General features: G+C 22.8%; 5 protein-coding genes across 5 annotated transcripts; 2 read left to right on the top strand and 3 right to left on the bottom strand. All coding sequences in view use genetic code 6, as the record gives it.

Moving 5' to 3' along the window:
• Positions 1 to 648: 648 nt before the first annotated feature.
• Positions 649 to 4,245, top strand: TTHERM_00666380 (Serine/Threonine kinase domain protein; the record flags this gene model as incomplete). The annotated part of the gene is made up of 7 exons (XM_001020007.2): positions 649 to 816; positions 935 to 1,027; positions 1,435 to 1,938; positions 2,331 to 2,491; positions 2,553 to 3,342; positions 3,395 to 3,880; positions 3,970 to 4,245. 7 exons carry the CDS (start codon positions 649 to 651, stop codon positions 4,243 to 4,245), a joined length of 2,478 nt encoding a protein of 825 aa, XP_001020007.2.
• A 1,288-nt stretch (positions 4,246 to 5,533) lies between these two features.
• On the bottom strand, positions 5,534 to 6,987 carry TTHERM_00666370 (transmembrane protein, putative; the record flags this gene model as incomplete). The annotated part of the gene is made up of 4 exons (XM_001020006.3): positions 5,534 to 5,637; positions 6,343 to 6,413; positions 6,589 to 6,722; positions 6,922 to 6,987. 4 exons carry the CDS (start codon positions 6,985 to 6,987, stop codon positions 5,534 to 5,536), a joined length of 375 nt encoding a protein of 124 aa, XP_001020006.1.
• Positions 6,988 to 7,772: 785 nt separating this feature from the next.
• TTHERM_00666360 (TAP42 protein) lies at positions 7,773 to 9,175 on the bottom strand (the record flags this gene model as incomplete). Its single annotated transcript, XM_001020005.3, has 6 exons — positions 7,773 to 8,012; positions 8,067 to 8,183; positions 8,284 to 8,502; positions 8,563 to 8,670; positions 8,718 to 8,856; positions 8,913 to 9,175. The coding sequence occupies 6 exons, from the start codon at positions 9,173 to 9,175 to the stop codon at positions 7,773 to 7,775; spliced, it is 1,086 nt and encodes a 361-aa protein (XP_001020005.2).
• A 1,391-nt stretch (positions 9,176 to 10,566) lies between these two features.
• Positions 10,567 to 15,185, top strand: TTHERM_00666350 (hypothetical protein; the record flags this gene model as incomplete). Its single annotated transcript, XM_001020004.2, has 2 exons — positions 10,567 to 11,730; positions 11,886 to 15,185. The coding sequence occupies exons 1-2, from the start codon at positions 10,639 to 10,641 to the stop codon at positions 15,183 to 15,185; spliced, it is 4,392 nt and encodes a 1,463-aa protein (XP_001020004.1). The 5' UTR covers positions 10,567 to 10,638.
• A 2,792-nt stretch (positions 15,186 to 17,977) lies between these two features.
• TTHERM_000666311 (transmembrane protein, putative) lies at positions 17,978 to 18,190 on the bottom strand (the record flags this gene model as incomplete). Its single annotated transcript, XM_012798582.1, has 1 exon — positions 17,978 to 18,190. The coding sequence occupies one exon, from the start codon at positions 18,188 to 18,190 to the stop codon at positions 17,978 to 17,980; it is 213 nt and encodes a 70-aa protein (XP_012654036.1).
• Between the last annotated feature and the right edge of the window lie 663 nt (positions 18,191 to 18,853).

Below are 18,853 nucleotides of genomic sequence, written 5' to 3'. Positions count from 1 at the left end.
GTATTTTAATAATTAAATTATTCAAAATTCAAAAGTTTAAAAAAAATAAAGTATTTATTTATTATAAAATAGTTTCAAAATATTATTTGTTACATCAATCTAAATATCCTAAAATACTAATTAAATGAAGACTAAATTTAGAGGGAAGTAAAATTTATTTGTTGATAATAAATTTAAGAAGTGAAGTAAGACGATAGTAGATCACAATCATAAAATAAAGGTAGTAATGTAAGGGCATATCTAAAAAATAAAAAAAGATTGATAAAGTCTTTAAGATTATAGCAAAATAAATAAAAAAATAAATAAATAGAAGCAGAATTAATAATTCAAGCGCTAAATATAAATTAGAAATTGTTTGATTGGCTAATTTATTAGAAACCAAAGATATGATTATAATAAATGAATGAATTAATTAATTAATAATTCAAAAAAACAACATCAACCAATTTACATATTTTTTGACTTTAACTTGATAAAAATTAAAAATCTAAAAAATATATAAACAAGATTTCAATTAAGCTGATAATAAAGAAAAAGGATATTTGTAATTTAAGTGAAATCAAAGATTAAATTATAACAAAATCATCCAAACAAACTACTTACTTAAATTCAAAATATTACTCACTCATACATACATAAACCAGCTAAATGAACGTGACTATTCGATACCCAACTAGTTGGGGTCAACAAAAAACCGAGCTAGTTCGATTAGAAAGTAAAGTGTTGAGCATAGATGAGTTTTAAAAAATAATTTAGAATGCTACTCTGATCAGAAAGAACGACTAAATAATAAAATATATAAAATTTGGCAAACTAGTAATTAGCATTAAATCTGCAATTATTTGGATTATATAAATTGGCCTTCAATTATTCTTTATATAAAATATTTCACAGCTGCATTATTGTATAACTTCCTTTTTTCATTAATAATCAGATAAAGCTCTCTGAAATGAGCCAGCAAATCGACTTCACTGAGATTTTTGAAAATGAGTCTCCCATTTTTTAGATTTACACGAAGAATGTTTCAGTAAGTTTTTTACCTTTTTAATTAAAAAAGAATATAAGCAAATATTGCATCAAATAATCAAACAATCAAATAATAACATCTAAGCACATATCTTTTAGAACTAAATATATTAAAAAATGATTAAACTAAGAGAGGTGAGAATTCATAAATCAAGCACACATCTTACTTATTCAATCAATGTATTTATAAAAATCTCTTAAACAGAAGACTAAAAGAGTTAGGTTGTGTTTGAACTAGAACAATTTATCTATTTTAATTGTTAAACTATCTGAAAATTTCAAACAAGCTAAATAAACGAAATAGAAAGTTTTTTAAATTGAGTGCATTTTTGAATTTATTATTTGTTGCTTATAATGAATGTATTAGTTAGTTAGTTATAATGAGTATTTATTTTTACAAATAAACAGGATATACACAAGAGATATTATAAAAAGCTACAAAAAATATAATTGTAGAAGCAAAAATATACATGTGGTGAAGAACATAATATAGCCAGCCGTAGCAAAACTAGTAACATTCTTTAGCTTTAAAGACTACATGATTCAAATCTTGATCTAGGAGAGACTTTAGATTAAGGTGGGGGAGCTTTATGCGATAATTATGTTTAAAGTAAAAATAATCAACTCAATTCAAGAAGCAGAGATTATGATATATTTAGATTAAATAGTTTGTCTGAAGGACCCCTTTCCACTTATGATAGTCCAACAAAAGATTTTTTAGATTATAGCTCAGCCAAAAACGATGTAATAAGCAATAACATATAAACATCAGTCAATTCAACTGACAGAAGCTCTGTAGTGACTCTAACAAATAAATTGGCTTCAAACTACTTTGAAAATACTCAAGAATCATATTCAAATAGCAATTCAGTTAGATAACTAAGTAAAGAAGAAGTTAATCTGCTCTAAGAAGTAAATAAATAAATAAATAAATTATTATTTGTTGAATTTAAAAACCACATCTAAATAAAAATCAAATATTTCATCAAACTTAAAAATAATTCATTATCTCTTCAATAAATAAAAGTCTTTTTCTAATAAAGAGGGACCCAATTTTATTACCACAAAATATCAAATAAAAGATAATAAATAATTAACATATCTTTTTTTTTTTCGAATTTCTCTAATCTCGTTTTTGATTAATTTATGCTTGAGATATTAAGCTAGCTAGATTAATTTAAATTGATTTAATTTTGCTAATCCACATTTTTAAATTAAAAATTTGCTACTAATTTTAAGTTACTCACTATTCTCCTATATTTAATTTTATACTTATTTATTTATTTCTTTCAATTTAATAAAAGAGTTTTCTTTAAGAAATACCTGAAAAACCAGCTCTGATCAGAGGAAGAGTTCATAGATAGGTTTTTTCTTTTATCATGAGAGAAAGATGCTTAGAAATTAATCCAGAGATATGCTCTTTGATCTTTTACGAAAAAGAAAAAGATATTCCTAAGAAACCAAAGTAATTTGAAGATTAAATTTTACAAATTTTAATGTGATTTTTTTAATTATTATTAATTTAGAGATATATATCCAATTAAAGATATAGAAGCTATTTAGGAGGTTACACCCACTCTTTTTATGAATAAAAGCTATTTTTATATAAAAATCTCCTATGTTTCTGAAATTATCATTGGTTTTAAATACAAGAGCACTTAGACACTTTGGCTACATCATCTTCAAAAAGCTATGGAGTATTGCAAATATGTTGAAAGAAAAATCTCAGATTATGTGCATTAAAATAACTACAAAAAACTGCAGAGAAGTATTTTGCTAACAAGCATGATTGAAGATCCCGATTAGATATTCTTTTTAGAGGATAAAAAAAGAATTACAGATAATCCTCCAATTTAAAACAAATACTCACCGATTTTACAACCTATCTCATTCAATAACTAAATAAATTAAAACCCAAAGCTTGCTAATAAAGAAACAACTACAACAGTTTTTTCGGAGATGCAAAATACTTAAAAATAGATAGACATTTTTAAACTTGATTATATTGAAGAGTCAAAAAATGAAGATTTAATTTCAAACAAATCTAAAAAGTCTTACCTAAATCCTTAATACTTTAATGACTCTGAAAAAATACACTTAAGCAGTTTTGATATTCTTGATATTATTGGCAGTGGAGCTTTTGGGAGAGTATTTTTAGCATAAAAAAAGAATCATTAAAATATGTTTTATGCAATAAAGTCTCTAAAAAAGAACCAACTGCTCAATAAGAACTATTTAAAATATGCACAAACTGAGCTAAATATATTGAAGAAATGCAGAAATCCTTTTATAATTAATCTTTATGCCAGCTTTCAAGTAAGATTGAATAAAATATATTTTAAATAATTATTTCATTTATTTTTATTAGACTTAGAATTACATTTACATGGCTTTAGAGTACTGTTCTGGCGGAGATCTCGGTTTAATTTTGGCATAAAAAAATGGTATGAAGGAAAAAACTATAAAATTTATCATAGCTTAAGTCATTTTAGCTATAGAATATCTTCATAATATGAATGTAGTATATCGTGATTTAAAGCCAGAAAATATACTCTTAGACTAAGACGGCTATATAAAATTAGCAGATTTCGGCTTAAGTAGAGAAAATGTAAAGGAAAATGAAATATGTAAATCATTCTGTGGTTCACCTGCCTACATATCTCCAGAACAGTTGCTTAAGATAGGAGCAACAAAAAAGACAGACATCTACGGTATAGGGTGCATAATGTATGAAATGTATTAAGGAAATCCTCCATTCTATCACTAAGATCTATCAGCATTGTTTGAAAACATTAAAAGCTAACCAGTATAATTTAATGAAAATTTCTCTCCTTAATGCAAAGACTTGTTAGAAGTAAAAAAAAATAAATTTATCATTATGATTTTTGTTTCAAAGAAAAAGTAATATTTCAAAAATTTAATATTTTTTTAATTGTAAAATAGAAAATGCTACACAAATAATATGATATGAGACCAACTATAACTGAAGTAAAGTCTCATCCTTATTTTAAAAAAATGGATTGGAATTCTCTTTACTAAAGAATGACAACTGTTCCTGAAGAAATTCTAGAATGCATAGACATTCATGGCTCAGCATAAAATAATTACAACTACCAAAATGCAACCATTTTCAAAGACGCTGAGTATGACTTAAACTAACCAAACTAGAAAAAAAAGATTGAAAATTGGAGTTTTGTTCAAAAAAATGTCAACGAATGAAATGAATAAGAAATAAAAAAATATCATTTAATCCCTCAAAAAAAAATATTCTCAACAACTTTTTAATGAATAATTAATAAAATAAAATATTTGAGTGATTATTTAAATGCTTTAAATTATTTTTCCTGAGATGTTTAAACACAAAAACATCTTACTTAAGTTCAATTAAAAATATTACAAACTTATCTAATTAATAGTTATTAATAATGTAATATAAAAAAATGGGTTCACAAGCTAATTCAGTACCTAACAAATAAATAAAATAAATAAACAAACAAATAGTGTTCTCTTCCTTTAACAACAAAAAAATAGTATTAAAAATATTAATTAATGATACAATACCTCTAACTTAACCAAAATAAAATAAATAAATAAATCTTCCCTCAAATCTTAAATTTCTTCTCACTTTTTCAGTAAAAATAGATACTAAAAACTACAACATATCACATCAAAATAATCTTAATATCTATTTATAAATTTTATATTCAAATATGATTCCTTTTTATTTATAATTGCTTATTTCAACTAAACTGTATGCTTGCTGACTTTATCACTTTTAACCTAAAATAGAAACCATTTTATCATTTACTTATTTTTGTGAATTATTTTCCCATTTGTTGAATTTAAATAATTTTTATCGAATTTTTTTATTTAGAAAATATTTCCATCAAAAACTTTAAAATTTGATTAAAAAGTTATGAATATCATTAAAAAATTAAAATAAAAATTAAATTAAAACATGATTAAAAATTAATTAATTGTTAACGTTAAAAATCCAAAAAAAGATAAATTTATTAGCCTATATTAACAAATAGTAATTAATACATAAAAATTTATTTATTTGAAGTTTATTTTTAAGAAATGAATTAAATTTTTGGAATATGCTGAAGTGTGATAAATAGTAGTGAGCAAGATATAATATGATTGGTGATATTATAAGTAAATTTGAGAAATATACATGTCTTAAAAGATAAATACATATGAAGAACACAAAAGCTTAAATTTATTTGTATAATATTCTAAATATGATTTATCTATTAGACTTAACTCGGCTTTTGAAAATTACAAATTAGAATTAGATTGACTGATATTTTGATAGCTAGCTAATAATCGTTAAATTTATATTAATTCCACTTTTGTTGATAGCTAGCTAATCATTTTTATATATTTTAGAGGAAGTTTGCTTTTTATTGATTGCTTGCTTTTTTTTCACCAAGTTACATTTTCTATTATTAAGAAGCAAGTTTTGGTGAATTTTGTGTCTTCCTCAAATCAAGTGACAGTTTTCTCACTTGTAGTATTCCCAATTTTCTTCTTCGTCCATAACTTATTCCAAGGTTTTGGTTTCAGCCATATATCTTTCGGGCCATTCAATGGGGAATTTGTAATTAGCTTTATTTATTAATAAATATAAATGATTAATTTTTCTGTTAACAAAATAAATATTTTTTAAATTTCTTTTAAAAATATTTGGTTTTATCAGTTTGTTTAAACTAAAATTGTATTTTTCACAAATGATTAAAATTTATAATGTTTGTTTCTTATGTATTAATTGATTTCATAACTTAAATAAAATATTTATCATTAATTTTAGGTAAGATTTTTATTTAACTTTAAAAGCATTTATGGATATTAACAAGGTATTTTATTTTTCCAGCTCAAATAAATAAAAAATGATATTAATCTTGAGATGGTATGATAGATATTTTAAAGTATTTATTTGTTTTTTTAGGATGACTAAGTTGTTTCTTGTAACATCAATCAATTATTTCATATGAATCGAATGAAGAATGCCTATCAAAAATATATATTGTCTATCTTTTAGGTTTTTTTTTTTTGCAATAAGCAATAAATAAGATATGCAAATAAATTAAGTTCTTTGCTTTACGAGTTTTCTTAATCTTTAATAAGTCTTCCCAATATGTTGACATATTTAATCAAATTTATGCAAACAATTCGCTTTTAACAAAGCAACTTAGTCTCCATTAATCAAATTTAAATTGCTAAATGCTTTGTTTTTTCTTGTTAATATATTTTTTTTATATGATTATTCATTTGTGCTAATTGAAAATCTTGGATAATTTATTAGTGAATTACGATCAGCATAGAGAACTTTTTTCATGGATCTTTCTAATTCAGGCTTGTAATGAGCGTTGTAACCCCAGTTTCTATTTTATAATAAGAAGAGTTATAATGATTGTGTGCCATATTTTAAAATATGAATTAATTTGATATGAGGTTGCTTGTTTTTTTGAATTTTGATGCTTTGCTAGTAATAATCTGATATGCGAAATAAGATGAAAATATGAGCAAAACAAAAATGAAAAGATAGTTATATTATACCTTTTATTTAAGGCGGCACGCTTTTCCCAAACCTCAGTGGTATCTTTTCTAATATCTTGAGTGGCATTTTTACCAAAGAGGTAATATCTATCATATAACCACCATCCATAGTAAGCAAGAACTGTGCAGTAAACCTATGATATTACAATTTGAAGAATATTACTTATGAATTAAACATATAAATTAAACAAGAAAATAACAAATATCATGCTTCTTTTTAGATCTAAACTGTTTTTATTTTCAATTTGCAGGCTTAAAATATTTTATTTTCCCAAAAACTAAGCATTTAAAGATTTGTTATTATTCTAGCTAAATTTTTAAACAATCGCTTACAGGTCTAACTCTTCTCAACCACCATGCGTTGGTTTCTTAAACGAAGTTTGTATAGTGAAAAACCATTCTCTTTATTCTAACTTTTAGTCAAATAATTTCCTAATTTATTTAATTTCTTTAGTTTCTTATTTATTTTAATTTATTAATTAATTAATTTCAATGTTTGTTTTTCCTTTCTTTTATTTCTTTTTATTCCTCTCTATCATTTTATTCTTTCTCCTCCTCATCTTTTTTTCCTTGTCAATTCAATTCTCTCATCTATCTATCTATCAATGCATATTTATATATAAATACATATATTTATAAATAAACAAAGGTGTGATTATCAATCTTCATAATCTCTATCTATCTATTTATCTTTTTGATTCTCTGCTCATTTCATTCAAATGATACTTTCCTATTCAGTCAAATAATGTCAAAAGATAAATAGATATTTAGTATCTTTATATCTTTAATTAAATAAAATCTCTTTAAATCTTTTAAACTAATTTAATCTAATATAAAAAGAAGCATTTTTTATTCCCTTTACATATACTTTTAAAATAATAAATAAAATATTCTTTGCTTAAAATATTCATTAAACATGAAAGCTGTACAAATAAAAACATCTAAATTAATTTTTTATTTGAATTAATTAATTTATTAATTGATTAAAAAACAATAAAAATATTTGAAATAAAATACAAAGATTAATTAATTAAGTTGTGATTTAAAAATTTATTAATTAAAAGGTTTATTTAATTTAAAACTGAAAAAATATTAAATGATTGATTTTGTATAATATAAAATGCTCATTCATCAATTTATGAATTTTTTATCCAAAAAAATTATATGTAAGCATATTTCTGTTTTCATTTGCCAAAACGATTTCCTGCACCTTTTTCGTTTTCGTCTTTCCAATCGTCCCATCTACGAGCTTCTTCTTATTTAGCATCTCCAACAGAGTCTCTATCAGAATCAGCATCCTCTTATTCTTATTATCTTTTTTTGGCTGCTTCTTCAGAGTCCTTCATTTTTTACATGTTACCAATTTCTATATCAGCTAATTAGTCCAAACTTACTGTTGGCATAGTAGTACCTGGAGTAAATACCTTTTATTAATTTGTATGATTAAAAAATCTTAAAAGGGAATGTCTTTAATTTACCTATTACATTAGCTCCTATCTTTTTTCTCCCATTGTGTAAGCACATCCATGACACAAGTAATCAACTTTTCCTTTATTTTATTCTAACATGAAGGGAACACTCTTGTCATCTGGTTTCTTTATTATAAAATTTTTTCAAGATTATTTTCAAAATTTAATTCAATATTATTCTAGAATAAAATTAATTTGGATTATCTATTTATTTATTTATAATTACGCTTATCTTTGTAACAGTTGGCTTAGGAAGTGGTCTATTCATAATTTTTTCGTGTTATTCTTTTGCTTTAGGGTCATTTTCTATTTTTTCTTTATAATCAAGAATTTCTACTTCCTATACATTTGAACGAAGAAGATCAATAGACTTGTAAATACAAATGTTTATTTGTGTTGTAATAATCTCTCTGCGGTCTGATTCTTCTTTGATCTTTTCTAAATTCTTAAATGAAAAAACATTCATCATTATGTTAATTAGTTAATTTATTATTTAAAAATCTACTTTTAATTTGTTTTCTAAATTCTTTTGTTCCTTATAAGTTGCAATCTTCTCATCACGAGTAATTTGATAATTATTATCATCACTTAAATTTTTCCATTGCTTTTTAACCTAAAAGAAAATGAAATTAAAACAAGGATGTATGCAATTTGAATTACTTCCTTATTCACTAATTCATAGTGATTTAATAGCTTTAAAAATTCACTTAAGAACAACTGTGAAAACTCTAACTTTTTTTTTCTATCTTCATTTATTCTAGAGTAGACATATCCCATATAATATGGAACGAGCAAATACCTAATAATAAAAGGAATTTTGTTATCTAAACAACTTTAAAGCTAATTTTAAATTACTTGAGATTTTCTGTTGCTATTTCGTTTAATTCTTCATTGATGGAAAACAGAGAATGACGAATAATAGATTGTTGAATTTTATTTAAATCTCCTATGGTTTTCATGTAAGGAGCTATTCCTTAGTCAGTGCATTCTTCATCGTATCTAAAACATCTTTCCTAAACTTCATCAAAAGCCTTCGAGATTTCATCAACAGTGAAAAAATCACTATGGAAATGTTCTAGAGGGTTGCTTGAAGATTGACTATTTTATTATTCTTCCATTTTTGCTAATTTTTATATGCTTGATTAATTGATTGATTTTGTATATAATTTAAATTTTTAGAAATAATTAATTAATTTTTTGATGAAAGCTTTAAATATACAATTTATTTATAATCAATAGCTTTGTTTCAATCTAGAACTTTTTTGGACTTACATACATTAATATATAAATAAATACTAAATTACAGTCTATTTAATTCTGTCAACTAATAAATATATAGAAAATTTAAAATATTTAATACAATATAATATAGATAAACATTTTTTTTATGTATTTGCTAATTAATAACTTTGATCTTTTAGAATTTCAATTCTTTTCATTTTAAAGTAAACAAAAACAAAATTATTTTGAATTAATTTAAATTTATTTTAGTTTATTTAAAAGTTGTCATAATTGATTATACATGCAATCCATATAAATTCAAATTTAATGTTTTTAATAAAATAAATTAATTTGATTTTAAAAACTCTATTAAAAGCAGTAAGAAAATTTAGAATATCAGTGAAATATTTAATATTTTAATTATATCCAGTTTAATTTAAAATTCAATTAGTTTTTTTCTTCTTTATCCAAATAATTTTCAAGACTTTTAATTGGGAAAAAGATAAAAATTAAACGAAAATATATTTATTATAAATATCTTTATCAATATTTTTTTATATAAAAACTATTAAATAGTAGAAAGAAAGTTATTTATCTTTGCCTCTTAATTTAAAATTCATTTCTTTTAATTCAATTTATTTTCAAAAGTGAAAAAGATAAAAATGATTAAAAATAATTTGTTTTAAATCACTTTATGAATATTTTCATTCATTTAAAAATATAAAATTAAATTTTAAAGCAATTAAACAGAAGAAAGAAAATAGAAAACCTAAGTGAATAATTGATGTTTTATTTGTATCGTTATATTTCAATGAAAAATTAACTTTTATTTTCTTCTTAATCCAATTAATTTTCAGGAATATTTAATAGAGAAAAAGAAAAAATTATGAAAATTAACTGAATTTTAAATCTTTTTATAAATTTGCTATTATAACCTTTGTTGTTATAAAAATACTGCTTTATGAACAATATTTTATTAATATTAAGAAAAATCTATGAAAAATATTTTTAAAAATTAGATTTTTATTGATTTAAAAAAAATAAAACATGAATGAAATATTGGATAGAAGATAAAAATTAAATAAAATAAAGATAAAAAATTGCGCACTTCTTGAAATCAAAATATCATAGTATGAATGTCAATTATTTAATTGAAAGCTTTGAAGATATTTAGTGATCAAAATTTAATTCAAATTCAAAAAAGGTTCAAAAATTTTATTTGATAATGAATGAATGATTGTTTTGATAAGGATATTTAATATTGACTGAATAAATAAATAAATCAATAAACAAGCAAGTATTATTATTTAGATTTAACAAAGAAGCGCAATTAATATTAAATATTATATATACTTATTAAATGCAGCTAGGAAAGAGTAGCACTTTACCCTAACAATTCTCTTAATAAATTTCATCCCAATTATAAAGACAGAATTAAGCTTTTTCATAAATCCCTACTGTGGACCTCATGCAACATTACTTTGGGACAATTAATCTTCAAAAGAAAGATATCAAACGCTCTTAGAATTTATCACTAGGATCTCAGTCTGTAAAACACGCCAATTCTTCTTTGAGGATTGAGAATCTTAATAACTAAAAACCAGATAATTAAAAACACTCTTTAAGCATCTAATTAGCTTAAAATCAATCCAAAATACAACCGTCATATTCTTTAGTTTAGTAAAACCAAACCAACCAATTTAAAGCTCCTCTTTAAAAAACTACTAGAACAAGCTTGAGTCCTATAGATTAAAAGATCATTAAACAAAAAAGTAGTAGTGCTCTACTTTAGAGGTAGAAATTTTAAACAAAAAAAGGAAACAGTAATTCTATAAGTTCATAAAACGGACAAACAACTAACTAAAAGCAAACTGTTTCACTAATACACTCTAACAACCAAGATGGATCTATATTTGTTAATAAAGAAAATATTCATAGTAACATCATTAATTCATTAAGCTAGCAATCAATTAATGGAAAATCAAATACTCTACCTAAAAAAATAGCTTTAATAAATCACCCTAAATCTGCAAGGTAAACATCCTGCATTAGCAATTAAAATATGCAGGTAGTGAGTGAAGAAGAAAATACTAAATAGAAATGTAATACAATGAAAGACAAAAGCGAAATGAATCAATTCATTGCTCAATTGGCTAGCAAACTAAACCAAAAGGATAGCAATAGCATATAATTATTAGCTGAAAACTTAAATAAATAGCAAGCCTATACAGACAGAGCTAAATCCTTTTTAGAAAATAATGATACTTTTACTAAATAAATATTGTAAAGGATATCTACCTAAGCTAATTAGTTATCTACCGAGGCAAACTCTCTTCCTTACTCTTCCGCAGATAAATCCTCTGTCAACACTAGAGTAAATACTTTAAATGATGATGATGACTTGACAGATCAAAATAATTTTTATCCATGTTAAACACATCCTAATAAGAAGGTATTCTAAATATTTAATTCTTAAATAAATTATCATTAGATATTTTATTCATTCATTCTATTATATTACTGATCGATGATCGATTAATTTATTGATTGTTGAATATTTATTTTTAGGATTTATTAATAATTCTATTTTTTATTATATAAAATAAGGCAAAATATATAGCGAGTTTCAACTCAGAGAGATCAACGATTTGTTCAAGATGTGCAATTGAATTAGCCACAAAGGGGTATAAAATTGAAGAGATTGTCAAAGAAACAACTTAAAACAAAATGAAACAGGAGATGTAGCATTTATTAAACATCATTTTGTAAAAGAAACCTGAACACGAGAATATTATGGATAGAATGATCCACAAAAGAGAGTAGCTATTTCAGTTTTACACAAAATCTGCTTCGTTAGTTGAAAATACCTTTTTGAAAATTGAGAGAGAATTAATTGAGAGGAAAAACTGGGTTCTTTCAGAAATTAATAAGCTAAAAATAGAAAATGAAAACACTTACACTCGCTTGAATTCTGAGGCAAAAGAGATTTTTAGCGAGCTGAATCAAATATCAAGTGATATTCTTGTTCATCATGACTCGATACTGTAAAGTATTGAACTAGATTCATTCAATGCGATAATGGAAAACTATAAATAAAAGATATAAATTATAAATGAATACTTCGCTGATCTTTAGTAACAAACTATTCCTTTGATGAAAGTTTCTACAGAGTCGAACGAAAATCAGATTCAAAAGATATTCTAAGTTTAATAGTATCAAACCACTTTGATAAAAAAAAATTCTAAATTATTTAATAACTAAGTTAACAATCAATTAAATGAAGTCAATGATCTAAAGAAGGAACTACCTCTCTAGTCAAATAAAAGTTTGTACCAAAACATTTCTATCGAGCCATCATATGCATCTCAAGAATTCAATTAAGAAGAAGATAAAACATAAGTTTAGCAGTCATAAATTTATCAACGAATTGGTATTTCATAGTTACTAAAATTATAGCAAAATTAATAAAATGAACAAATAACTAGCAGCAAACAAATAAATGAAGATAATTTCTAATAAATTATTGAAGAAAACTAAATTTAAAATCAAAAAAATACTATTCAGCAAACTAATTTAAATAATAACGAATCTCAAAGCATTTGTAATTTTGCAAATACAAGTGACAAATTTTGCTATTTAACAAACAGCATACTTCCAATTTCTCAAACTTCCTCAATTATGGTTAAATCTATTTCTAATCTTGCTAATCAGTTGAAAAATTACAATCAAAACTAATAGTTTTCCTAAATAGTTCAAAGTAATTAAATAAAGACCTCAGAAGAATAGGAAGAAGATCTATACAAATCTCCAGATCTCTACAACAAGAATAAAAGAGATTAACTCAAGTATTATTCAAGATAGAGTGTAAATGACACTCCTATTGCTGGATTGAATGCTCAAAATATCAAACAAATTAACTGTTAAAATTAACTATAAATTTAATAAAATCAACTTTCAAACTAATAAAATTAAACATTAAATTAATCAAATCAACTGTAAAATTAGTAAAATCAAGTTTAGCATTAACAAAATCTAAAACTATTAAATTAATAAAATCAATTATAAAACTAACTTTTAAATTAATAAAATCAAATACAAAATTAAAATATCTAAACTCGATAATTCTAAAATGAAATCTTAAACAACCAAATTAGAAATCAAAGTTAAAATAGTTTAAATTAAAATGACTAAAACAATATCAATTAATTACATTAGATTCAAAATTAAATAAACTCTACAACATCTAAAGAAAGCAAATCCAAAAATTTTAATTTCTATTAGTTAAACTAAGCTGATTTTTAACCTTTACCAGAATAAAATTAAGTAAATGAAATAAACCATAATAATTTCGATTCATAAATTTCATTGATTGTAAAAAATAGCTAAACCAACTCTTAAAAATAATAAACTGGAGCTTTTAGAACTTTGTTTTCTTAGTAGGATGCTCAGATAAATGAAGAACCAGTATCTGCAACAAAAAGCTCTGGTAATGAGAAATATAAGAATATACTGGAGAAGATTCATGCAAATCAAGCTAGAAATAACACCTTTTATTCTGATATAATAAAGAATGGATCAGTAAGCCCCTAGTTACAGACAAACAGCTCTCCTTATGGATCAAATTTAATTACAAAAGAATAAAAAAACAACGACTATCTAAATAGTGTCGATGTTTCTTAATTTACTCTTTAGGGTGGAGAAAGTAAATTAATGGCTGCTTTTATAAAAGAATAATAATAAAGCTAGCTTTAAGAGGATTTAGATGAATAGCAAACATTTGGAGAGTAAGTTTTTAAAAACTAAGAGAATCAGAATACCTAATATGAATTAGACAGTAACAATTTTACTGTGAATAACTCATTCAATGACGAAGCAGATCAAAATAAAGAATATAACTCTACTTCGAAATTTGCTGACATAAGCAATGGCTTTAACAACTAAACTAATTCTATGATTTACACTCCTAAATAATAATAACAATAACAATAATAATATTTTTAACATGAAATTTAATAAATTTATCTCAGTAATTTAAATCCTAATGCCAATAACAAGCATACAGATTCTTTTACTCACTGCATTCAAAATCATGAAAACCTCTAAAAGCAGAAAAATGAAAACAGAAGTTCAATATAGTCTAACTCACAATTCAGCTAGCTTTAAGTTGTGTAAAAGAGTTACAGTCAAATGTGCGGAGCTCTTTAAACAAGAGAGTCCTTTTAGAATAATTCTTTTTATAACTAAGAAAATTCCTATGATTAAAAAGAAAATTAATAAAGGTCCTTCCAATAATAACAATTTTTATTTTAAAAAGGTTGTGACGTGTAAAATTAAATTTCTAATGAATAAAACAGCAACTAATTTTAGATTGAGAATAATTATTCTATTAATTATTAAGCTTAAGACTACCAATAGAATAATCATTAATTACCAAGCTAAATCACCGACAACAGATAAAGCATAAGCCAAGGATCCTAGATCTATTCCTCAAATTCGCAGCCTATTTTGATTAATTAGATAGGAGTAAATGGCAGCAAAAATTTAAAAGCTTGCAGAGATTTCATAAACTTCATAGAATCTAAGATAGGAGAGGAAAATATTAATTTAACTGAGCGTTCAAAGAATAAATCTGATTTTAGAAAGAATCTATTCTTTTCTCCTAAATTCAATACAAATTAAGAAGATCAAAAAATTGAAGATGGGTCACTTGAGCATCTTTCAACAAATTAAGATTTCACAAAAGAAAATAATAATATTACTCATTAATCTGACGAATACTAAAGCTATAACCAAATATTTAGCGACCATAATAATCACCAGATATACTAGAAGTATGTTAGTTAAAGTAATTAACAAAATTAACAAGAAGCAAATTTTAATGAAGCTGAAAATTCGCTTTTAGATTGAAAAAAATCAAACAATTACTTTTTTATTCAAGGAATTAAAACATAAAAGAAAATAAATATATATGTGTAAATTACTCTTAAATTCATTAATAACTAAAAAATAAATAAATAAATAAATATTTGTTGATGCAACAAAATTTGTTTGTTTCAAATTTAAATGTATAACTAAATATTTCATTACAATCATAGTATTTGCTTAATAAATTTAAATCTTTCGTTTTTAGAATGCAATTTCTAATTTTGTCAAATTTATAAATATAAAAAGCAAATAAATTTAATCCTTATTTATGTTTTATATAAAAAAGCACAATAAATCCATTTTAAAAAGGATTCTTTTGTTATTTTTCTCTCATTAATTATCCATTTTTAAATTAAGAGAATTATAATTTAAATGTTTTTAAAGTTATTTTAAAAAAAGCTATTTAATTCTTTTCATAAAAAAACACAAAAAGTAAAAAAATAATATTTCATTAAAATTCAGTAATAATCTTTTTGCCTATTAATATTTTTAAATTATATTTTTTTATATCTATTATTTTTACAAAGTAAATTTTTTAAAATAGATAAAGCAAATATTTTAATAAATTAAAAATAAAATGGAAAATCATTATTTGAGAGCTAAAAATATGATGTGCTTAATATAAAAAATAAATTATATCAAAATTTAATGATTTAATAAGTAAATGAAATGCAAAAAAGTATGAAAAATTTGTTTTTAGATGAAAAAAAATACAATTAAAATAGCCAAATTAAAACTGATAAGTTAATCGCAATAATAATATGCATGTTAAAGACATAGAATTGAATAGTTTTGATTAGTCACAAAAAAATGATGATATTCATAATAAAAAAATGCTTTTAAGATTGAAAAATATAGATTGATTCTTTGGTCAATTTCAATTTTAAACATGAGAAAAATAGAATTAAATATAAAAGTATATAATAAAATTAAATTAAAGGTAATAAATAATTGATTTACAAAATCTTAAAATATAATTAATATTCAAACTGATCAAAAACTATTTGCTTTTATTTTAGATAATCACTTTTAAGTTATTTTGCTAAGCTAAATTTTACAGATATAATTTTTTTTAAAGGTAGTTATTTTATATATTTCTTCTTATGTTACTTTTTTATGAATTTGAAGCATAAATTAATATATAAAAATTGTATGCTAATTTTTAAAATCTAATTATATCAGTTTAAAAAGCTAAAAATAATATCTTTAATTCAATATTATTAAGTAAATAATCATAGATAGATGATAGAAATAATATTTTATTAAAATTATAACAAAAACTTTAAAAAATTTAAATAAATTAGACTTATAAACTAACTTTTCTTGCTATTTAATAAAAAGATAAATAAAAGAAATATCAAATTTTAGCTGTTTGCTATATTTATTGTGCAGAACAATCAAAGAAAGGTACAACTCAGCCCAGATATTTAGGTAATATTAATCATTCAAGATATATGAAATATGCAAATATACTAATTGATTTTTTTATTTGATTTTAATTATATTTGTTTGTTTGTTTGTTTTTATTTGAAAAAATTCAAATTAATGATAATTTGAAAATTTTTTATTGACCTTACTTAATCTAGCTTACATAGAGATTCATATGCGAATAACTAAGGATATTTTTATTTCCAAATAAAATTAATGAAAATAATGATAAATCTTATTTTAGACACTTTAATTAATTTATTCGATTTTTTTCAATGCATAAAATACATCTATTATATTTATATTCCTATTATTTTGCTTAACAAAAGTTATGCAGCCCTTTCCTTTTAAGTATTAATTATGGTAGTTGGATTCTTATTTCAATGGAATTGATTTCAAATATCTCTATTTGTGCAATTTTATTTAATTTTATATTATTTTTTAGCGAGCCAATAGCTTATTATTTAAATAAAGTATGCGGGAGAAATTATCCAAATTTTTTCATAAATTTATGAAAGAAATGAGACAGAAAATTATTGAGCCAGATATATCTTTATTTAGAAATGTATAAAGAATAAATAAATAAATTAATAGATGCAAAAATTTTTAATAAAATATAGAATCATTTGATTGGTTGGTTCTAAATAATATGATTGATATATATATATTTATTTATTTTGTTATTTGTTACTTTACTAATAATTATTTATACAAAAAGTTATTTTTTTATTTGTATTTATTTATTCATTGAGTTATAATAATTTTTAAATATTTTTAATCAAATAAAAAGGAAAAAAAACCGAAATACTTTAAGAAATAATTTGTTATGATGACAAATTAGATTATAGTTATTATATATTTTTTTAATTTATCCATATGGATATTAATTTTATATAAAAACAAAGATATTTATTATGTCTAAAAAAATAAGGAATTCTAATCAGTAACTTAATTTTATTTTGAATTCTGCTAAATATATTTCAACAATTGAAAGTACGTTAGTTCACTAATATTTTAAATAAAAAATGGAAAGGCGGTGATTATGATTTATAGAAAATATTAATCCCTCTTTGATAATTATTCAAATTTAAAAGCAATTTTGATAGATTTCTTCTATGCAAAATTTAGAATAGAAGATTAAATGATTGTTAGAATTTGAAATAGTTCTTAGACCAAAGAAACGTTTAAATTTATTAAATATTTTAAATTAGAATATTTTGCATAAATTACTTATAAATTTCAAACTTTTATTTATAAAAATTAATTTTTTTTTTAGCAAGATATCTCGCTAAAATATGTATGCTTAATTTAATAACAAATAATACTGTATTAGATAAAAGACGTAATCATAATAAATTTTCTATTAAGTCAAACTATCCAATATCATTAAGATTATAGATGTGTTGTGTGCCTAAATCCCAAACAGTTTGCTAAAATTAAGTTGCTAAAACTAAGAGAAAATCCATTGAATCACTTAAAAATATTATACTCGCTAAAAGCATTCGCTTCGCCTATCTGAAATCTTCTGCTAAGAAGTGATTTAAGTATCCTTCATTCATTTTTATACAGGGAAAATATAGTCGATATTGTGGATAAAGATAATAGTCTTAAGCATGAATAGCAAATTAAAATTGGGTTGTTTTTTTTTTTATTAAATTCTGATAAAATCAGCTGAAGTGAGAAAAAGTAAGTTGATCAAAGCAATAAAAAATTGATTATGAAAAACTATATGTTTTTTACACTTTTTATTTAAAATTTTATAACACCAGTTTTTCTACATAGTTAAATGGCACAATTCTAATATGCTCTTCTTGCATAATTTATTAACACCAAAATATTTTCTTCCAAAATCCCTGAGAAGCTGATATCATATCATATTTTTAGTAATAGATTTATAAATACTAAAGAGCCTTAACCAAAAAATAAGCTATGCACTAACCAAATTATTGATTGACGCTTTATATTGAGTATTTATCCACACTATCACACAAACTAAAAGAATTTATTAATCTAAAAATAGATCTTTTTAAAAGAGATAAAGCCAAAGAGAGCTTGCTCAGATGAGCATAAGTAAAGAAAGAAAAGAATATTAGTAGTTGTTCTAGAATTAATAAAGGAAAGAGTGAATGGGGGTTGAATATGATAATTTTATGCTTTGAGCTGAAAGTTTAGAAAATTGGAAAAGTAAAAACAATGATAAATAATGCAAGTAGAATTGCTGC

The sequence above is a fragment of the Tetrahymena thermophila genome (genome assembly GCF_000189635.1).
Source record: "Tetrahymena thermophila SB210 genomic scaffold scf_8254579, whole genome shotgun sequence".
Classification (NCBI taxonomy): Eukaryota; Ciliophora; class Oligohymenophorea; order Hymenostomatida; family Tetrahymenidae; genus Tetrahymena; species Tetrahymena thermophila.
This window is presented reverse-complemented; position numbering and strand designations above follow the sequence as displayed.